This window comes from Solea solea, chromosome 6 (assembly GCF_958295425.1).
Source record: "Solea solea chromosome 6, fSolSol10.1, whole genome shotgun sequence".
Lineage (NCBI taxonomy): Eukaryota > Metazoa > Chordata > Actinopteri > Pleuronectiformes > Soleidae > Solea > Solea solea.
In genome coordinates, this window is record NC_081139.1 from 5,531,583 (window position 1) to 5,550,577 (window position 18,995).

General features: G+C 40.9%; 2 protein-coding genes across 4 annotated transcripts in view; one reads left to right on the forward strand and one right to left on the reverse strand.

Moving 5' to 3' along the window:
- Positions 1 to 9,145, forward strand: part of vgll4b (vestigial-like family member 4b) — a 36,714-nt gene extending 27,569 nt beyond the window's left edge. For both annotated transcript variants that reach the window (XM_058631540.1, XM_058631539.1), the window contains 3 exons: positions 3,491 to 3,755; positions 3,945 to 4,062; positions 4,794 to 9,145. In XM_058631540.1, the coding sequence (XP_058487523.1) occupies positions 3,491 to 3,755; positions 3,945 to 4,062; positions 4,794 to 5,050 (640 nt within the window). In that variant the 3' untranslated portion in view covers positions 5,051 to 9,145. The remainder of the gene's footprint in view (positions 1 to 3,490; positions 3,756 to 3,944; positions 4,063 to 4,793) is intronic.
- Positions 9,146 to 9,850: 705 nt separating this feature from the next.
- Positions 9,851 to 18,995, reverse strand: part of atg7 (ATG7 autophagy related 7 homolog (S. cerevisiae)) — a 46,676-nt gene continuing 37,531 nt past the window's right edge. For both annotated transcript variants that reach the window (XM_058631896.1, XM_058631895.1), the window contains exon 19: positions 9,851 to 10,903. In XM_058631896.1, the coding sequence (XP_058487879.1) occupies positions 10,871 to 10,903 (33 nt within the window). In that variant the 3' untranslated portion in view covers positions 9,851 to 10,870. The remainder of the gene's footprint in view (positions 10,904 to 18,995) is intronic.

The window sequence follows — 18,995 nt, forward strand, 5'->3', positions numbered from 1 at the left end:
GAGGTTTTTTTCCTGCCGGTTCTGGTGCACAATTGTGAGAAAAATCCCAGAACTTTTATAGCCCCCATATCTTTGCCTCATAGTAAAGTATAACTAACTCACCAAATTCGCAGCACACTTTTGAAAAAACTATGTCGATTATTTGCTCAGATTTATATTATTCCATTTTCCTTCCATTGTGGCGTTTTGCAGAAAGCTAATCGTTATGTGAGTGAGGATAAATTACTAGTTGTTACTCTTTACAAAAATAGATGCACAGCTGTGTTCGGCTGTGTGTGTTTTTTTTCTTTTTCGTTAAACACATGATTGCAGTTATGATCCTTAACTTGAGGTTAAACTTGAAGACAAGCCACGACGTGAATGGTTACTTTAAAGGCAGTATTTAATGACAGATTCAAGTAGACTAATATTGTTAAAGTTGTACAACTATATTATTTATGTATTGAGGGTTTTAAATTAAGGGATCTTTCTTTGAGTTCCCTCTACAGTGACTGCTACTGATGCCAGACTGCTCATATCCCAGATTACTGTAGAAAACACTCGAATAGATTGATTCTCTAAGTCCTTTTGTCCAGCTCTCCATCTGACATTTTCCTTCTTCTTCCCAGAAAAATCTCTTTATTTAAAACTGTGCTTTCAAATACCCTGAATAACATGTTGTTTGATCACCATAATGAGATTTTTTACAGTAGGTCATTACTTCAATTTACCAAAGAACCTTTTCAAAAGACACTTTCAAGTCAACTTGCCCTGCATAAACTTTTACTGGCTTTGGGCCACTGCACCATCTGTTTTGTCAGATCCATCCTGTTGCTTGACGAAGGCAAATGTTTCATTCTATGGTCTGGTTGACCTTATAGGAGTGCTGTTACGATCACTTCAGCAAGCAACAAAAACAAAAAAACAGTTTTGCCTAAATATGAGAAATCTGCAGTCAAAATGCAGATACATACGTACATAATTCAATCTGTCTGTGCCTCCTGAAAGTGCAAGAGTTTACACTGCTATGTGACTCCATTTACTCCATGAGTGATTAGTAAGCCATTCAGCATTTATTGTGAAATGAGTTTGAGCTGCACCCCTAATTACTTCCACTGTTTTTTTTTCTCTCCACCCCTAAAAAGAATCAGATTGTCGCCCCTTGTAGACACTGAGACACTTTTAGCTCTCATCCTCTCCTCTAGCCTCAGAACTGGCAACCCTGTCTTTAGGCTCTAGCTATTGTTACCACTGTCTCATGCCCATGTGTCTCATGTATAGCCCTCGCTGCCCGCCCTTTCCCTCCGCTCCCTCTTTCCCCAGCTGCGACCTTAACAATAATTGAGAGGTGAGTAAGAGAGGCGACCGAGTGGGTTTTGAATGCCTGATGTCTGGCATGAATTGTGGTTTCGGGGTTTGGTTGGCAGTCAGGAGAGGGAAAGGCGGAGGCAGTGATGGATTCAACAGCTATGCCATTCATTGGTTGGATTCGTTGTTCCCGTTCACTGGCTCCTGTGATGGCACCTCTTGTTTGAGGATGTGGGCATGTCTATTCATTGACAATGATTATAACTTGGAACAACTTCTACCAACTTACTGAAGACCCAGCTTCTGGAAGGTGACAATGTCTATGTACATTTTATGTAATTTAAGTTTTTGTGCAATGGCATATAAGAGTCACATAAGAGGAAATCAGCTTGTAGCGTTTGCTTAAAATGTAATATTGACAACATAATCACTTCACAGATAAATGTTATGTGATGGACATTTTACTTTTACTACTATAAAAGAAGAAAACAGAAAATTATACCACTTCGGAAAACATTAAAAGCCTGCTGGTGAGCTGTCAGCTCGGGTGTATGCAAGTGCTGCCAAGTCTCCCCCTCTTTAACCCTCAGGAAGTTTGCTGCCAATTGTGAGAGAAAAAGAAGAAAGAAAGACAGAGGGGGAAAAAAAAGAGAGGGGTCTCACAAACGAAGGAAACTACCGACCTCACTCTTTTTTTATCGTAGAGGTCTGGACCATTCACATGCAGCCTCCCTGCCCACCTCTCCTCAGCCCCCCCCCCTATTCTGCGGCGACTATTTATTTGTGGAGGACGGTGCTGTGGGCTCCAGATGCTTGACCCAGCAGTCAGGTTGCCTGGTCACATGCATCTACAACTGTTTGCCTGGACATGTTGTTTTGCATGTAAACAAACCCTAAGGAGAGACTGCAGCCTTTTTTTCCCCCCTCCGAGTCGGCTGTGTATTCTCTCTCTCAAGACTTTTTCACATGGATGGGAAATGCCTCCGCACACGATCCGGTGAAGAATAAAGGCAGAATTTTTATGTCTTATTCCGCCCACCATTGTTTGACTGCTGTTTATTTAAAGTAAATGTAATTACCTTTTCCCATCACAGGCTTCATTGTCTATGTTTAGCGCGTAGAACAGAGGAAGTCGTGGGTATGTGTTGAATTGTGAATGGATGTGTGTAAGAATGTGGGTGCATTGAGCTGGAGAGAAAAGCAGAGATAGCAGGAGGGTAGTACAGTAAATCTTGCTCCCTGTAACTGGGCCTCAAATTGAAAGAGGGGAGTGGAGCTGGAGCTGCAGGAAGGGTGTAATACACAGTCAAAAACACACACAGACCACATTTGACGCACACAGCAAAATAATTACTACCTGTTTAACTGTAAGCAAGTGTGCACAGTATCAGGCAGTGACTTCACTAGAGTTAAAGTCATCATCAGAACTGGGGACTGGAAAAAAAGCCATCATGTTTGTGTATTAAATTGTCATAACTTGAATCCATCATCTTTACTACTGGGGTTTGTGGCTTTATCTTCGTGCACCTTTTTTTTATTGTGCTTGTCATTGTGGACATAGTGTAGGATAAAAGTCGGGGAATAATAAAGCATAAAATAACATGCATTTGTAAACGGCAACAATGTAATCTGGCTGCAGACTCATTGTAGAGATGAGGATGTTCTTTGTTCTTAAGAAAACACTCCCTCTAAGCGGGGAGATAAGTTTATCCACGTTGAATGTCAGTGTTCCTTTTTCTTTGCCTGGCAAATATGAGTGTGTTAGAGCGTGTGCTCATGCAGAATGGTCTTATCAACCCCCTCAGCAATCAGAGTGTATATGTATGAGATCAGTATTCATAGCATCTGCTGCTCCTGCAGTGTTTGACAGAGAAACCCATTCACTATTGTCATTTTGTTTTGTTTTTTATTTTTTCCCCCTCTCATCACATTATTTTTCCGAACCAATTTTTACCCTTCTGTCCTTATTTATCCCTGAACTGTTCTTTTTTTTTTTTTATTCCTCGCTTCTTCCACTCAAGACTTTCCACCAGTCTTATTTGGATCTTGTATTCTTCCTTCTTCTTGTACTCATCCTTCACACTTAACTCCAGGTCTGACTGATGTGTTATCAAATGTTTTTTAAAGTAAAACAGTTATTGCTCGTCTTGCTTTGTTTCTATGAATGTAAGCTCTGTAACTCTCTCTTCCTCCGTCTTCCCAGGAAACCTAATGGAGACTATCGCAGCTCTCCTGTCTCCAAGGACCACAGCCGGAGCTCCATTGAGCGAGTGGTGGTGCCCGGTGGCTTGGGAATTCACAGCAACCACCTGTACAGCCACAGCCACCATCACCACCTTGCCAGCTTAGCCGCTATGGACCAGCCACTGGCTCTCACCAAAAACAGCATGGTGGAGTCTGCACGTAGCAGCACAGCAGCGCTGACACAGTCAGTGCCACACACAGTCAGCGCTGTGGAGCGCCAGCAGGTATCGTGCACTTCCCCTTTCTTTTACATCACCACACTGACTGTTTGCCAAAAGTGTTTCAAAACCTGTTTTGGTCACTGAATCATTCCTTTAAGCTGTAAACCTCTTGCTGATCCTCATCATTTCAGTTTTTTTTTGTTTACTCCTCTTACACACAACAGTGATTTTTTTTTTGCCTCTCTCTTTCAGAATCGTCCTTCAGTGATCACATGTGCCCCAGCCAACAACCGCAACTGCAACCTGTCTCACTGTCCTGTCTCCCACAATGGCTGCTCAAGCCTCAGTAACAACTACAGGAGAATCAACAGTGAGTGCACTCATGCGTTTTGAATGAACGTGTGACACAAACACAGGCTTGTTTGTTGTTTTCTTTGGTATCAGGATTATTATCACCTGATTGTTACTGGGTGGCCTTTACTTTGTTAATTCTCTCTTAGAGTGTACTAATTCTGAAACAAACTTCTTATTCCTAACCAGTGCACTTGTTGAAAACATATGTGTGACAGTGGATTCACTGATAAAACATCAGCCCATACTCTCTACATTCAGACTGACTTAAAGAGAATCTGTGCAGTTTTCTCTCAGCAAGGTTTCAGTCTCTGTGTTGGCAGCACATCAACTGTAATTGAGCTACAGTAGCGTCATTTATTGCCTATTATCTCTATAAATGAGTCATTTTAGGCCTCGGCCAAATAAAACGTCTGTTTTATTCGTTCTCTCTGTGAGTGTCAGTCATGTTTTCTGTGGTTTGATAACTTCACTGTGGCTGTTTTTACGACCCTAGTGAAATCACTATGATCTCAAGTTAACAATGGAATTTAGAACAGGGATATAATAATAATAATAAAAAAAACTGCCTTGAAAAAGTGAAGTAGATGTTGGAGTTCTTATTTTCCATTGACCTAAAATGTACGTTGCCAATGTGAAAACCGATGTTGGGCAATGAATAACCCACTGCCTATTATCCAAATGAGCTTCAGAGACATTTCTGATTTCATTATGGGAACTAAAAGTCTCTCCATCCCTCTTTTGTTTCAGCCAACACAGCCTGCGACCCAGTGATTGAAGAGCATTTCCGCCGCAGCCTTGGGAAGAACTACAAAGAGCCAGAGCCTGCAGCCACAAACTCAGTGTCCATCACGGGCTCGGTGGACGACCACTTCGCCAAGGCGTTGGGGGAAACCTGGTTGCAGATCAAAAACAAGGGGAGCCCCTCATCGTCTGGCAGCAGCCCAAACTCCTCCCCTGACAGTCACATGATCAATCACAACCACTCCCCCTCCGTGGTTTCCTGAAGGAGGGGGCGGGGTTTAAGAGGGATCTGCCGACGTTCCCCAGCAATCACCCTGGCTCCAGCATCCACGCTCTCATCACTCTCTGTCTGTCAGCAGCATCTCAGAGAGGCAGTGCCTGCCTGCTGGTCTGCTAAAAACATCTAAAACACTCTCTCTATCTCTCTCTCTCTCTCTCCCCCCTCTCTCCTCACCCCCCCCTCTCTCTACTCAGAGAGGAATGATTCAGCAATAACTTAATTGTCCGTTTTTGGGCTTTTCTGGCCCACTGACCACTGTTATGCTAATGCCAGACAATAATCAGTAAGGAGTGATGAGAGTTGACCTAAAGACTGACCATAGCATCAAGCTGCTCCTTCCATTCATTCATTCATTCATTCATTCATTCATTCATCCATTTATTCATTCATCATCCTTGCATATCAAGCTTGGAGCCGAGCGTCTGTAGTTATATGTACATAAAGAGAGAGGAAGGAAGGTGTTTTAATTATTAGTTGTTGTTTTTTTTCCATCCTTCTTCTTTGTTTTTGTTTCTTTTAACAGTAGTATTGTGGACCGCTTCTGAATTATGGGATGTCAGATATTTGATAGAGGATGATGATGACAAAAGGAAAAAGGAAAAAAAAAACAATTCTCAATCCACCTGACTGTGCTACCAAAGAAAACTTTACACGCTGATCAGTCCATCAGTGCACCCGCATCAGAAAACAAGCAACAGCAAACATCACAAAGTATCATCTCTCCCCTTCTCTCCCCTTCTCTCCCCATCGCTCCCGTCTGTGTATGTGTTCACACGATGATGTCACTGTATGTTTATACTCGGTCTGATTTGCACTACTGCCGGAGATAGTTAATGCTGGCATGTTAATATTGCAATCTGGCACTGGACACAGTGGGACTGACAAAGCTGATTTGGGGACATGATCTCACATTAGCTCTAGGCTATTTATTGAACACAGGGTCGGCTGGTACAGGATTTCTATTGGCATACAGTAGCTGTTAACAGCCAACATGTTTAGTTATTGTTAACTACATGCACCCTTCCTTAGCAGCACTAAACTGAAGATCAGAACACATTAAATCACACTTTGGGGTGCAGAGAGAGCACTCTCTCCATGTTCAAAACAAAACAAAACTGGCATAAACAATTAGGTAAACTGTGGAGGAAGTGGCCACTCTTCACTTTGAGTAAACACATCATCACCATGGATACTAACACAAGCATTAGTCACTCGGCTGCCCGCTCACTTTGTACTAAGCACATCACCTCCAAGTCCTTCAACTTCCTGCTGACAACTCGCTGTGAGCGAAGATGTCGTTTCTTTACCGTCACAGAGTCACGCGTTATAAACGTCACATGCATCCAATTAGTGAATGAATCAGTGTTGATCAGTATCAGCTTTGTCCCTCCCAACACAATCATAACCCAAACTGCATCACCTGTGTAAATGTGCCAAATAATTGCATGGTGATTATTATTTTATTTTATATTTTTTTAACGAGCACAGTCGGGTTATTATTATTATTATTATTATTTTCTGTGGCCATTATGTGAGGGAGTGAAAACAAAGAAGTACAGACTGCAGTGTCGATGTGTTGTCGCAGGTTTAACTGCTGACTGGTTGAAAGAAGAAGAAAAAGAACTAAACAGTCTGGTTTGTTGACCGGGGGAGAGAAGATTATTCAGATCTCTTCAAACACACCTTTGTTTTTTTTGTTTTTTTTGTATCTCTCTTTGAACACAGGTGTTGTAATTATCTTACACCCTCCCCTCCCTCCATCCCTCCCTCCCTCTGTAGACACTGTGGTTTGGTAGATTTCTCTAAGGTTTGAAGGGTAAACTAATTCTTTTTACAGATGCATGTTTTTTTGTTCCGTTTTGTTTTTAATAGCTGGTATCTATTAGTGTTTTTAAAGCATTTCAATCTTAACTACTATTAGCGTTTTCATCCGGACGTTATTTGTTGCTTCTTTTATCGTTAGTAACAGACATAGACACTATACACTCACTGCTGGGTCAGTTGTACTCCATATTATTGTTGTTATTGGTATTATTACACTTTTTTTTTTGTATTTGTCGTTTTCCATTAATATCAGTATGGTAACAAACACCTACAGTGGGACGGCCTCCGGACAGGCTCTGTTGTTAAAAGATGCTCACTGCGTTTGGTAAACCTCGCCTCAGCACCAGAGTCGAGTTGCTCGTTGCCCCCCCCCCCCCGCGTGTGTCAATTTGGCTCTGGGAATGCGCTGCTGCCTGTTACAGATGTTGATCCATCAGGTACAGGATGCTACAGCCTTCACCCGTGACTGAGCTGAGACACCAAACTGGCACAAACTAGTCTGCAGAGCCTTGTTTAACAACACTTAAGCCTGATATTAAAACCTGGTAAATGTTTCGAGTCTACTTAGGCACCGTCATAAAATCACCGTCTTTGTACCAGCCTTTACAACGGTTTATATCGAGGGCAAACAAGCACACAAGGTTTCCCTTTAATTTACCTGGATTTATAACGTGCTGTCAAAGCTCTCTTGAGTTTTTTGTGTCCAGATTTGGTGTCAAAACATTTTTTTTTCCTCCCTACTTTGTTTTCTGAACGTCATTGTTGCTGCTGCTGCAGTCTGAAAAAAACAATTATTTTACTCTTATAAAAGAAGCCTGCGCCATACACTGTGGCATACATTCCTCCTCCTATAGGGAACTTTGTACAGGCCTTACACACACACACACACACACACACACACACACACACTCCACATCTCTCCATATCAACAGACTGAGCTAATAACCAGCCAGGGCCACGTGTCTTCGAGCTTCCCCCGGCTGACCTCTTTATATTGTGCGTGTCTAATAACAAGGTGTCCACGAACAATCCCGGTCATATGACGAAGCAACAACCGATGCCGTAAAAAAGAGATTTTTTCCAGGACATTCAGAGCCAAGGACACAAGCTGTGGCCGGCGGGCGGGGGGTTGGGGGGGGAGTACGAGTTTCGAGTGCACAGTTATTGTATGTCTGAAGTTTACAGTTGTAAGATTCATTTTATTTTCAGTACATCTGTCAGGTGAAAACATCTGGGTGGGTCAGGACCCACAGGTAAATTCAGAATCTCTCCCGTGAAATGGTCCTGTCGCAGAAATGACAGTGAAATAGTCAAACTTTTGTAAAATACTGATCTCGAAAGTGTCCACACATTCCATCCTCTGCTGATCCAGGACTGATGGTACATCTTCTACAGATTGAAACTCAGATTACAGATTAACTCAGCTGCCAGTGGATTCATTGTGTTGTGCCGTGTGGCGAACTGTGGGCGGTGGATGTGGTTTATTTTTGTTTTGCGTTTGTTTGAAGGTGACGGGGGTGGAGCTTCGGGAGCTGAGCTCCTGTAAGCGCGGTCAGTCTGTGATCGGCGAGATGTCTCAAAAGTCTTTTGCAGTGTGACTCGTCCTCTTCTCAGACTCAGTTGACCCTGATTTAAGATTGGATGTAGAGTTTGTAGCGTCGTAGAAAAACATGAGGGAACGGGGGCTTGGTGTCCATAAGCGTTTTTTTGTGTGTTTTTTTTTCTATTGTAATTTGTTCTCATTCATTTATTGTTTCACTACCAGCCTGTAGGTAGTAGGAGGCTCTCTTTTCTGCTTTGGCACACACTCCCTACACACTGTAGGAAAATCACTTAATAAAAAAAAAATACTTTTTTATAATAGGTAACTATAAGACCATCATTACGCTGTGCGTAACGAATGTACAGAGAAAAAAATCGTAGGTATTTTTTGAGGAACAATTAATTTGTTAATGATATGTAGCTATTTAATTGTTTTTTTTGTTGTTGTTGTTGTTTTCCCTGTCCTTACATTGTAATCATTTGCATTTTCCTTCTTTTTTTTGTGAAAAAAAAGTTGATCTTTTTTGTTTCTATAGAGTTTGTCATGTTAGAGTAAAAAGGTTCAAGTGCAGGAGCACAGTAATAAACGTTATGAAACCATGAAAAGAGCCACTGGTGGGTGTGTCAGTGACAATCGCTACTTCCATTTGGTCCACGATGTTTTGCAGTTGTTTTAAAATGTGTTTTTCTTCCCCCAACCCCGTCGTCGTGTGAGACACCTGAACAAAAGATTTCACTTGTGAGCAGAAAAGAGTTTGACCTTGGTCAGTTCACATGTTTTGCCACTAGCCCAGTGAATTTTATTATCCAAACATTTCCATTGAACGTTGACAGATCATCGTCAGTTGTGGGCTAGCAGGCACATTGGATCCCTGCATTGTCAAATCTGTCATTTAATGACAATAATTTTGGTTTACAGATGGGAACCGAGTCTGGAGAACCCCTACCCCTTCCAACATGTCCTTCATATCTTGTGCTCAAGGTCACCTGGAGATGACTCGGTTCCCATCTTAAAAACGTGAAAACTGCAGATAAATCAAAGAGTACCACATTCTCCAGGTTCCTGTTTGAAGTGGAAGTAGCATGTGCTTAGTGGTAGTAATACTCTGAACTGTAAGAAAAAAAAGAAGTGTATTAAGAAAACAACAGTGGATTTTGTGGCTCTGTGTCTCCTTCTACTAAAAAGGTTTTGGCAGGCCACCTTTTTTGTACGTAAAGTAGCCTTGATGAACAATAAAGTGCTTTTAAACCACAGTCCGTGTGTGTGGGCCTGTGTCTCATTACTGCACTGCTGTTTTTTTCGTTGTTGTTGTTGTGTGATGGTTATATTTGGATCCAATCTACTGCAGGATGTGTTGTTATAGTGAAAGGAAATGCAGAAGAAAGTGATTGATTACAGATAAAACTCTCACAGGTGTAAATGGTGTAAGACGCACACTTTATTTTAGCTCCATGGTAAAAACGTAACAGAATTAGGGCCCAAAAAAAACAAACACTCGGATAATTATGAACAGTCTGAATCCTGAGTTTAATCCCGCGTGAGGATAAATCTGGAGGCGAACGTCTAAACAGTGTAATTGTATTTGTAAATTCTTCACTTTCCTCCCAATTTAGACTTCAGTGTCTTATTTCAAAATTGCACTAATCACCGTCTTTAAGTCTCCAAGCAGCTGCTTTTTAAAATATTATGCTAGCAGATCAAACACAGGGCACAGAGTGAATAAAAAAAGAAAGAATATACAGACAAGCACATAAAGAAAATGAAGACCTTCTGTTTCTATTGTTGGTTCTTTCGGCTTAAACTGCTAAGCCGTGTACATGATTTGTGGCAATCGTACATTAACATCTGTGCATGATTTCTCAGAGAAACAAACAAAGCTGGTTTTAGTATTAACTACTGTATATAGCGCAGTCACTAGTAAACACCACAGGGAGATGGATGGATTTGCAGAGTTGTCGACGACGGTGTTTTTTTGTTTTTTTTGCATTTTTCATAAAATGGTCAAAAGCTCTGTTTTCTTCTTTTTTTTTCTTCTTCAAACTGAACGAGTGAGCAGATGTCGTTCGTCAAAGCCAAGAGGCTCTTCAGCAAATCCATTACATGCACTGATGGAGACAGTGAACCTGTGACTGAAGTAGATATTTAAAGATAGACAAAATAGAAATGTGGAGTGTTTCAAAGAGCTGAGTGAACGAACCGCCTCCATCCTGTTTCTGATGTTACATCTTAATCACATTATTCTGCCACTGATCATTTTTTAAACTCTTACACTGAATCAAAATGTCTTAAATAGTTATTATGAAGCTTGTTTCTGGGGGAATATACTTTAATGACTGTTTAATTCACTGTTGTCCACTGACCCGTCGGTGACTCACTCGCTTTGCCCCCGCGGGGGTTCAGTTCAGCGGCTCCGGGTTTTGTTCTTGTTCTCGTCCTTCAGATGCTCTCGTCATCGCTCATGTCCCAAATCTGTTGACACACACAAATATGTTTTTGATATTAACAATTCATTCAGACGATTTCTCATCAAAACACATTTCTTTTACGTGTTTTTAAGAGCGGCAGATTCTGTCAGTGAAACAAGGTCATAACGTCCACAATCTGGTCCTGTAGGTTTTCTTCTTACAAAGCAGTTTTTCATTCTTGTGCGTACTCAAACCTCGGAATACTGACTTTAAACCCACAATTCTGACTTTAAACTCAGAATTCTGACTTTAATCTCCGAATTCTGACTTTAATCTCAGAATTCTGACTGTCCTTAATCTCAGATTTCTGACTTTAAACTAACAATTCTGACTTTAATCTCAGATTTCTGACTGTCTTTAATCTCAGAATTCTACTGTCTTTAATCTCAGAATTCTGACTGTCTTTAATCTCAGAATTCTGACTTTAAACTCACAATTCTGACTTTAATCTCAGATTTCTGACTGTCTTTAATCTCAGAATTCTGACTGTCTTTAATCTCAGAATTCTGACTTTAAACTCACAATTCTGACTTTAATATCAGATTTCTGATTTTAAACTCACAATTCTGACTTTAATCCCAGATTTCTGACTGTCTTTAATCTCAGAATTCTGACTGTCTTTAATCTCAGAATTCTGACTTTAAACTCACAATTCTGACTTTAATCTCAGATTTCTGACTGTCCTGCTTAACGTCCAAGTATGACATGATGACTTGATGTAGGTACATGCTGTGCAGTCCACAGTCATGTGGTGTCATCAGTGTGACAGTAACAGCTCGTACTGGACATAAACATCAACCAAGAGTTACACACCAGCACAGTCATGGATGTTTGAATTCATTTAAAAAACGACTCAGCGCCGCTAACTAATTACAAAATGCACATTACAGACGACCTGCAGCTTTCACACCAATTTGAGTAACATCTTTCAGAATGATTGCTTATATACAAACACACTGCTCTGAACCTTACCTAAACTTAATTAAGGACCCTACTGAAACTCAAGGGATAATTAGGGCCCGAGCACGAAACCCAGGGGCCGAAATGGCTCCTGACATGCAGTGCAAAGAGAGACCATTGTTTTCCTTCAGATTATTATTCTACCCGTGGCTTTGCCGTCATTTTTGAGGGAGTTAACGTGCATAAAAACTCTCTGGAAACTTGGCTAGGAGGTCAGGTGTGGCAAAAATGCGATACTGGCATCAGACCCATGTGTTGCACCAGGGCTCTATAGCGCCCCCCTGAAGTGAAACGTGGACGGAGGAAGCCAAAACTAATTTTTTATTTTTCCTCGAAATAAATCACATATTTAAGGGCCTCAGCATGCCCGACAACTCGTACCTTCGTATGTCATGTGAAAGTGGTTGGGTGAAGGGGCGTGTTCTATTTTTTCATCATTAATTCATGTGTTAATTACCTTTTTTTTTGGAGGAAAATATGAAAAATGTTTCCCCAAATTTCATAATGCTGTTGTCTTTGAATGTCTGGATTTTTCCCACAAACCCAAGAATATTCCAATTAGTGTCATACAGAAGAAAAACAAAACAGACACTATTCCCATTAGAGAAACTGGCCCCTAACACTACAACCAAGTCATGACCTTCAGAAAAAGCTCTTAAAAGATGCTGCTAGAGCTGCTAAAATGTCCTCACGACACCCAAAACGTCCACACAATGAGGGTTTTTGAAGAATCAGAATCTGTCCTCACAACTATAGAGAGACATGTACACAGACACACACACACGTGGAACCTCCTTCACAGTACTGCGTCAGTAAACAACAGTGGCCTTCTCATGGCAGCAGATTCTTCACATTCTCGCTGTGTAAGACGTAATTCACATACCTCTAACACTGGAATGTTTCTCACACTCACACACACACACACACACACACACACACACACAGGAAGAGAGAGTTTTCACACATACTTGCAGCATTATTTAAACAAACTGCTTCAGCACTCGCAAGAAACGGGAATTCCAGTGCAACAACTACAACTGAAAGGAAAACGGAATAGAATGTGACACTGCCCACAAACCACACACACACACACGATGACCCATTATATGAAGAAAGTGTTTTGAGAGCAGGAGAGCATCTTTATGCAAACATCTGCGTAGCTTTGCTGCAACTGACGTTTTGTTTTCGTAACCAAATTTAAAATTAGTCCAATCGGCAAAAACATCCAGCAGCAACTTTGGTGTCATTTTAAACCCTTAGAACACAGAGCACTCTTTTTTTTTCTCCATTACTATGTTAAAACGTACAGTATATATATAGAGACTATATAGAGTGTCTTATATCCTTTTTTTCAGCACCTATATAAGCACACGTGAGCAAAAAAAGTTTTTACAATGGGATTGAATTTGTGAAGTTCACAATGAAACTGCACGATTATTGCTCATTTATTTCACTCTATATAAATGAATCATAACTTTGACTCAACACCACTTAAACATATTTTTTTAAAGCCTGAGTATGTGACCTATAAACACACACACACACACACCCAGGATGTCCATATAAGGAGTTATTTGTGTATAATTCCCACAGTAAATGACCATGGGTGCACCTGCGGCACAGATCCGTGCCGTGTGAGCACTACGGGTTACTTAAGCTTTAAGTGTTGCACATTGATGCTCACACACGACTGTATTTTCTGTGTGAACACCAGTCATTTGTGCAGCTCTGCCAAAAGCTGATCAACCTGTTGCTCGGCATGGGATAACCTGCACAACAGATGCACGGAAAATAAAAAATGGCAGGCAGCGAGTGGATTTTTTTGTTTCCTGCTCCGAGTCGCGGGGCAGTGTGGAGAATCAGGGACAAATTTCATATCAAAGCTGGACGTTGGGCTTTTCCGCTCCACTGCTGCTGGGGAGCGAGCATCAAAAGGGATGGAGAGCAAAGAGCTCTTTGAAATGAAGCGACACTGGAGCCCCTCGCTGGAAGGCTGCCACGCTGCTCTGATGGCGTGTGTGTGTGTTTTGAGAAATCTTTTGTGCCGAATGAAAGAGAAGCGGGGGCAGAAAAAGGAGGCGATCCGAGGGGGGGGGGGGGGGGGGGGCGGGGGGGGGCCTTATGTAACGTGAAGAGCTCCAGCAAAACTGAAGCCCAACTACTTTACTGCACTAATGCGTGTGCAGATATTTGTAAAATACTGTTTTTAGAGAAATGACGTCTTATTTTGAAGAAGACAAATGATGAATAATAGAATATTTAGATCAGTGAAATCCAATGTAAAGATGATCCATTTTTGTATTTAATATGATTATAAATTGATATATCGTCGTCCTTCCCCGCGCTAACACGATAATCGATACGCCAGGGCAAATATCGATGTTTAAATTAAAATATTAAGGCGCTCTAAAGTTAACAGTCCCTGACAGTTTCAGTACGCGATGTCTCCTTGTTGCGGTGCTACTCAAACGAATGAGTGTGGAACTTACCTGGCTGAAGAAGAGGGAGTTTACAGCGGGATAATGGCGTATTGTGATATTATTGGTATCGTGGACCATGTATCGTATCGTGAGTCCTCCTGTGATTCTCACCCCTACTTGAATGTCACACTACGCCACTATTTACACTCGTTTTTTTTTTACACTTCTTATTTGTGTACATACAATCGTCTAATCACACTTTAGCAACCATGACTAAGCCCCACAGCCTGAATGGTATTGTAATTATACATATACAGTATATATATATATATATACATATACATATATATATATATATATATATATATATGTATATATATATATATTTGTACTGTATGTATACAAAGGTTATAGAGAGCTGTTTCTAAAGCTGGGTTTTCATCAGCCTGTTCTTCTGTGCATTTTCAATTTGAGCAGAAAATAAAACCCGAATAGAAATATAGAATTTGGGGGGAAAAAAAAACTTTGTATGCTAAAAGTCGAATAGAAACAGATTTAGCCACGAAGAATGATGCAGCAGAATCGCCCATTTTTGTTAAAATTACAATCTGTGATACATTTTAATATTTTTTGCATCCCAAAAACCAAAAGTACGGATAAGTCTGCAATCTGACTAACTCATCACACACTACACTGATGATGAAAGCAATAACCGAGGCACAGTCGACATGTACGGTCCATGTGCTCACAGAGATTTCAGGCATGGCAGATGCAGAATTTATACTTTTTTTATTGGTCCAAATTATGTTTGAGAAAAAAAATAAATCCTATTAGAGTTCACGAATAATTTAGCAGCTTTGCCTCGTCGTTTTCAGTGGATTTAAAAACGTTTAAACTCACAGAAAATCAGCTTAAAACGTTACACAGGCAACATTTGTCTTCATCTTCAGACAATGTTTCTCTCCTGATAGTAAACGTGTTGTTTGTTTACCAAACACACAACTTTTCCTTAACATATTATCAATAACAATAACTAGTTTAACATTTCAAATGTTTGGACTCAGTTCATTTAAAGATGTCAGTTTGGGCTCAGAGAATTTGAAAGACTCCAAATCATAGATGGGAAATAAGTTACTACAAATTGTTAATTGTGAGTTGCAGCCCTAGTCTGCATGGTGCTTCCTCTGAGTGGCTGACCCTCACACTACACACACACACACACACACACACACACACACCATGACAGCATCACAAAGGGATTGGCTGAAACACAATCATCGACACATCTTTAACTTTGAAGCAGCCTTATCACTTCAGGACCTTCAGGTTAGGAACAAAAAAAACGACAAAAAAAAAGAAGCTCCCGCTGGGATGTTTCATAAAGTCCAAGACTAAGCTGCATGTAATCGTTGTGTGAATGTGTTTGTGTTCATAATCAGCTGGGCGCCAGCCAATATGACATGTAGAACCCAGGCTAAGTTGTTGACACAAAGCTGGGGATGTGATCAGATATAAAAGGTTTTTAGCCGATGAAGCTGCAGCAGCCAACCCTCTGCTGCTGCTGATTACAAATACAGCGCGAGCCTCAGCACGAGGGTTTGAAGCAATATTTACCACACTGGTCTGCTGCAGACTCGGAGACAAAAGCGCCGCTTCTGGGGAAAAGTGATACCAAAAAGTACAACGCACTTGCTGCGCGGCATCACAGTTTAGTGAGATTAGTGCCATTTCAGGAACACTTCCCAGTTTCCGGGCACACGGCTCAGGGGCTGTGGATCCTCAGGCGCTCTGATAAAAACACACCAAGCCTGTGTGTGTGTGTGTGTGTGTGTGTGGCCTCCAGTGGAAATCCAACCTTAAAAGCCGCTCAACCAGGCAGCGGTACACAACCACTGATGAGCTCAGCTATTAAACGCACATCTGCTTTACATACTAGAACTGACACCAAAGCACAAAGCGCGGAGTCAAGCTTTCATCACAGAGACTGGCTCCATCTGATATGCAATTAGTGGACCACACAGAGTGACGTGGTTTACGGCTGCTGGATACAATGGTGACTGTATGCCGAGGAGAAATGAGGAATCCTGCCGACGTGAATTTTTTTTCCGGTAAAGTTTACAAAAGCTAAAAAACTGATATCGGTCATTAAAAATGGGTGTGAGGTGCACGGTCGTCCAGGCCGCTCTCTGGAGAGACTCATGGAAACCTCGCCACGCTGACTCCATTTGTTTGTAAAAGACGTTCATAAAACGAGCCGCAATGTTTAAAAAATGTCCCCCGCTGCCAAGTTAAAACTTCATTTGAGCTTAAAAAACTGTTTTACATCATTTTTTTATTTATTGCTGCTGCATATTTTTATCAAGCAGGCGAAAAGTTAGATGAAAATAAGAACATTTACTGAGAAGTTGTTGGTCCAACTAAGAGTTGGCTGCTTTTATGTGGAGTACTTTGAAATTAGGTAGTTTTTTTATTCATCTTAATTTAAAGTTCATGACAAGATATCCAACAGGACATGCACACATTCTGATCTCTATTGCACTTACGGAGGCTACTACGTTCGAAATTCATCTTAATAGTCTGTAGAACACTTGAATACACTGCAGTTAGTTCAGACTTCATAGTGAAAATGTCTTCTTTCCTCTAAAATGATTTAACATCCGTCAGCCGGGCGGCTGCGTTTGGTGATTCATGTTAATGAAGGGATGGATGCTTCCTCTTTCATCCCGCTCAGAGGATCAGAGGAGTCCCTCAGGGCTAAGGGGCCGTCCACAGATTTATGACAGAAAGTCGCTAGATGTGTCACTAGTCCTGTGTCAAAAGACGTTTTACGCTTCTTGCCGTTTCCGTCTGGACGACGTGGCCTAAATGTATATTGAGAAGGTGGAGGGAGAGGAGGAGCATCCACGCTGCTTCTTCTACGATCAAACAGAAATCCACTTGTTGGCAAGTCAATGCAAGAAGTAAATATGTTATATTTTCCTTGAGTCTTCTTTTCATTTCTTTGGAAAGAACCTGAACAACGACAATAGCGCACACACACACACACACACAGACACACACAGCGGAGTGGATTTGCATCTATATGCGGATTCAGGCCAGTTAATATTCATAAATCATGTCGTCGTTCTGGGGATTCAGGTTCCGGCGTGGAAGAGTATTCAGCTGTGAAATGGCATCACTTTGAAGAACAAAGGTGTGATAAGGTCTAAAATCACCTGAGGTGCAACTGAGGGAATAAACCTAATCTGGTTTAGCTGGATCAGGAGCCTTTCATCTGCGGGGAAAAAGATGAAGAAAGAACCCTCTGGCTATTCCTTTTTTTTTTTTAAATCTACATTTGGACTTTATTCAAACTATGTTGATGGAGATAAAAACAGGAGAAGCTTGAGTAACACTTTCTTTTACAGATTAGTAAGAAAATGGTGATAGTACTGTAATGGGGGGGAGGGGGTGATATTATGTAACAGCATCCCAATTACAAAGTAATAAGGAGATACAATTACAACTATTTTGTTTAAGTAACATTAAAGTAATAGTGCGTTAGTGAAAATGACCCTGAGGCTTCACTCAGTGAAATACCTTCACATGGAAATGTTTCAACATCAAAATGACTAATTACCATATTATAAAGTCTAGTGTTACCTGTAAAACTACTGCATCTGTTTCTATCCTCCAGGTTCAGTAAGGCTTACATAATATCTTGGTATTTTCCACATGGTGCCCTGGTGTCGCCCTCTCCTCTGATCCTATTATAATGTTACCAGCTACAACGGTGTTGATCGCATTATTGTTTTTTTCTAGCCAAGTGAATCTGTGTGTGTGTGTGTGTGTACACAAGGAGTATGCAACGCAATGCAGAATCACTCTGCCTGTATCAGACAATACAACACAGTCTGTATAAACACAGAAGGCACCTGAAGTGGAACTCCTGCAAAGTCCGACATGTTGTTGCTGACATTTCTGAAGTAGATATTGTGTTGCCTGAGGCTTTTATATATGAAATAATCAAATAAATCCATGTAAATCCAAGCATTCATTTAAATGAGGCCTTAATAACTGGAGTGAATTGTGAAATGATAGGATTTAAGACGTGATCAATAAGAAATGTATCCTTCGACATGTGTGCAGTTTTCTTTGACTAATGAGAGGAGTGAAGGAGGGGGGGGGGGTCTAATGACAAAAAACCTGCTGTCAATTAGTGGTCAGAGGCTTAAATACAACACAAAACAGTCAGTACTATCAGAAAACCAAAGTACTACACTGTTGTCTACTGAATGATTATTTTGACTGGAATTGTGACTGCGATATGAGTCGCGATATCGTTATTCTCATTGTCATTAAAAAATGATGACTGTGCTTTAACAATGTTTCGGCCCTATATCACGCCATGAAATATTGCATTATTTTAGTGTGTTTAGTGCACCTAACAAGTATGGTTGAGCCTTAATACACTGATGTGTATGTTGAGACTGTGCATGGATTTAAATAGCCATCACATTAGTTCTTTAGTGTGGTGTTGTGGAATGTGCACTATAATAATAACATCAGCTGGTTCAGTGTATCTGTGTATCTTTGTGTGTTGCTGACAGCAAATGTGCATAAAAAACAACAATCTCAACAGGCTGTTTTGTATTTGTGGGTTTCATAGCAGGGTGGCAACGAGTCTATTTAAAGCCCTAATTATTCATCTGTCTACCACTTCTGATCTACTGTGAC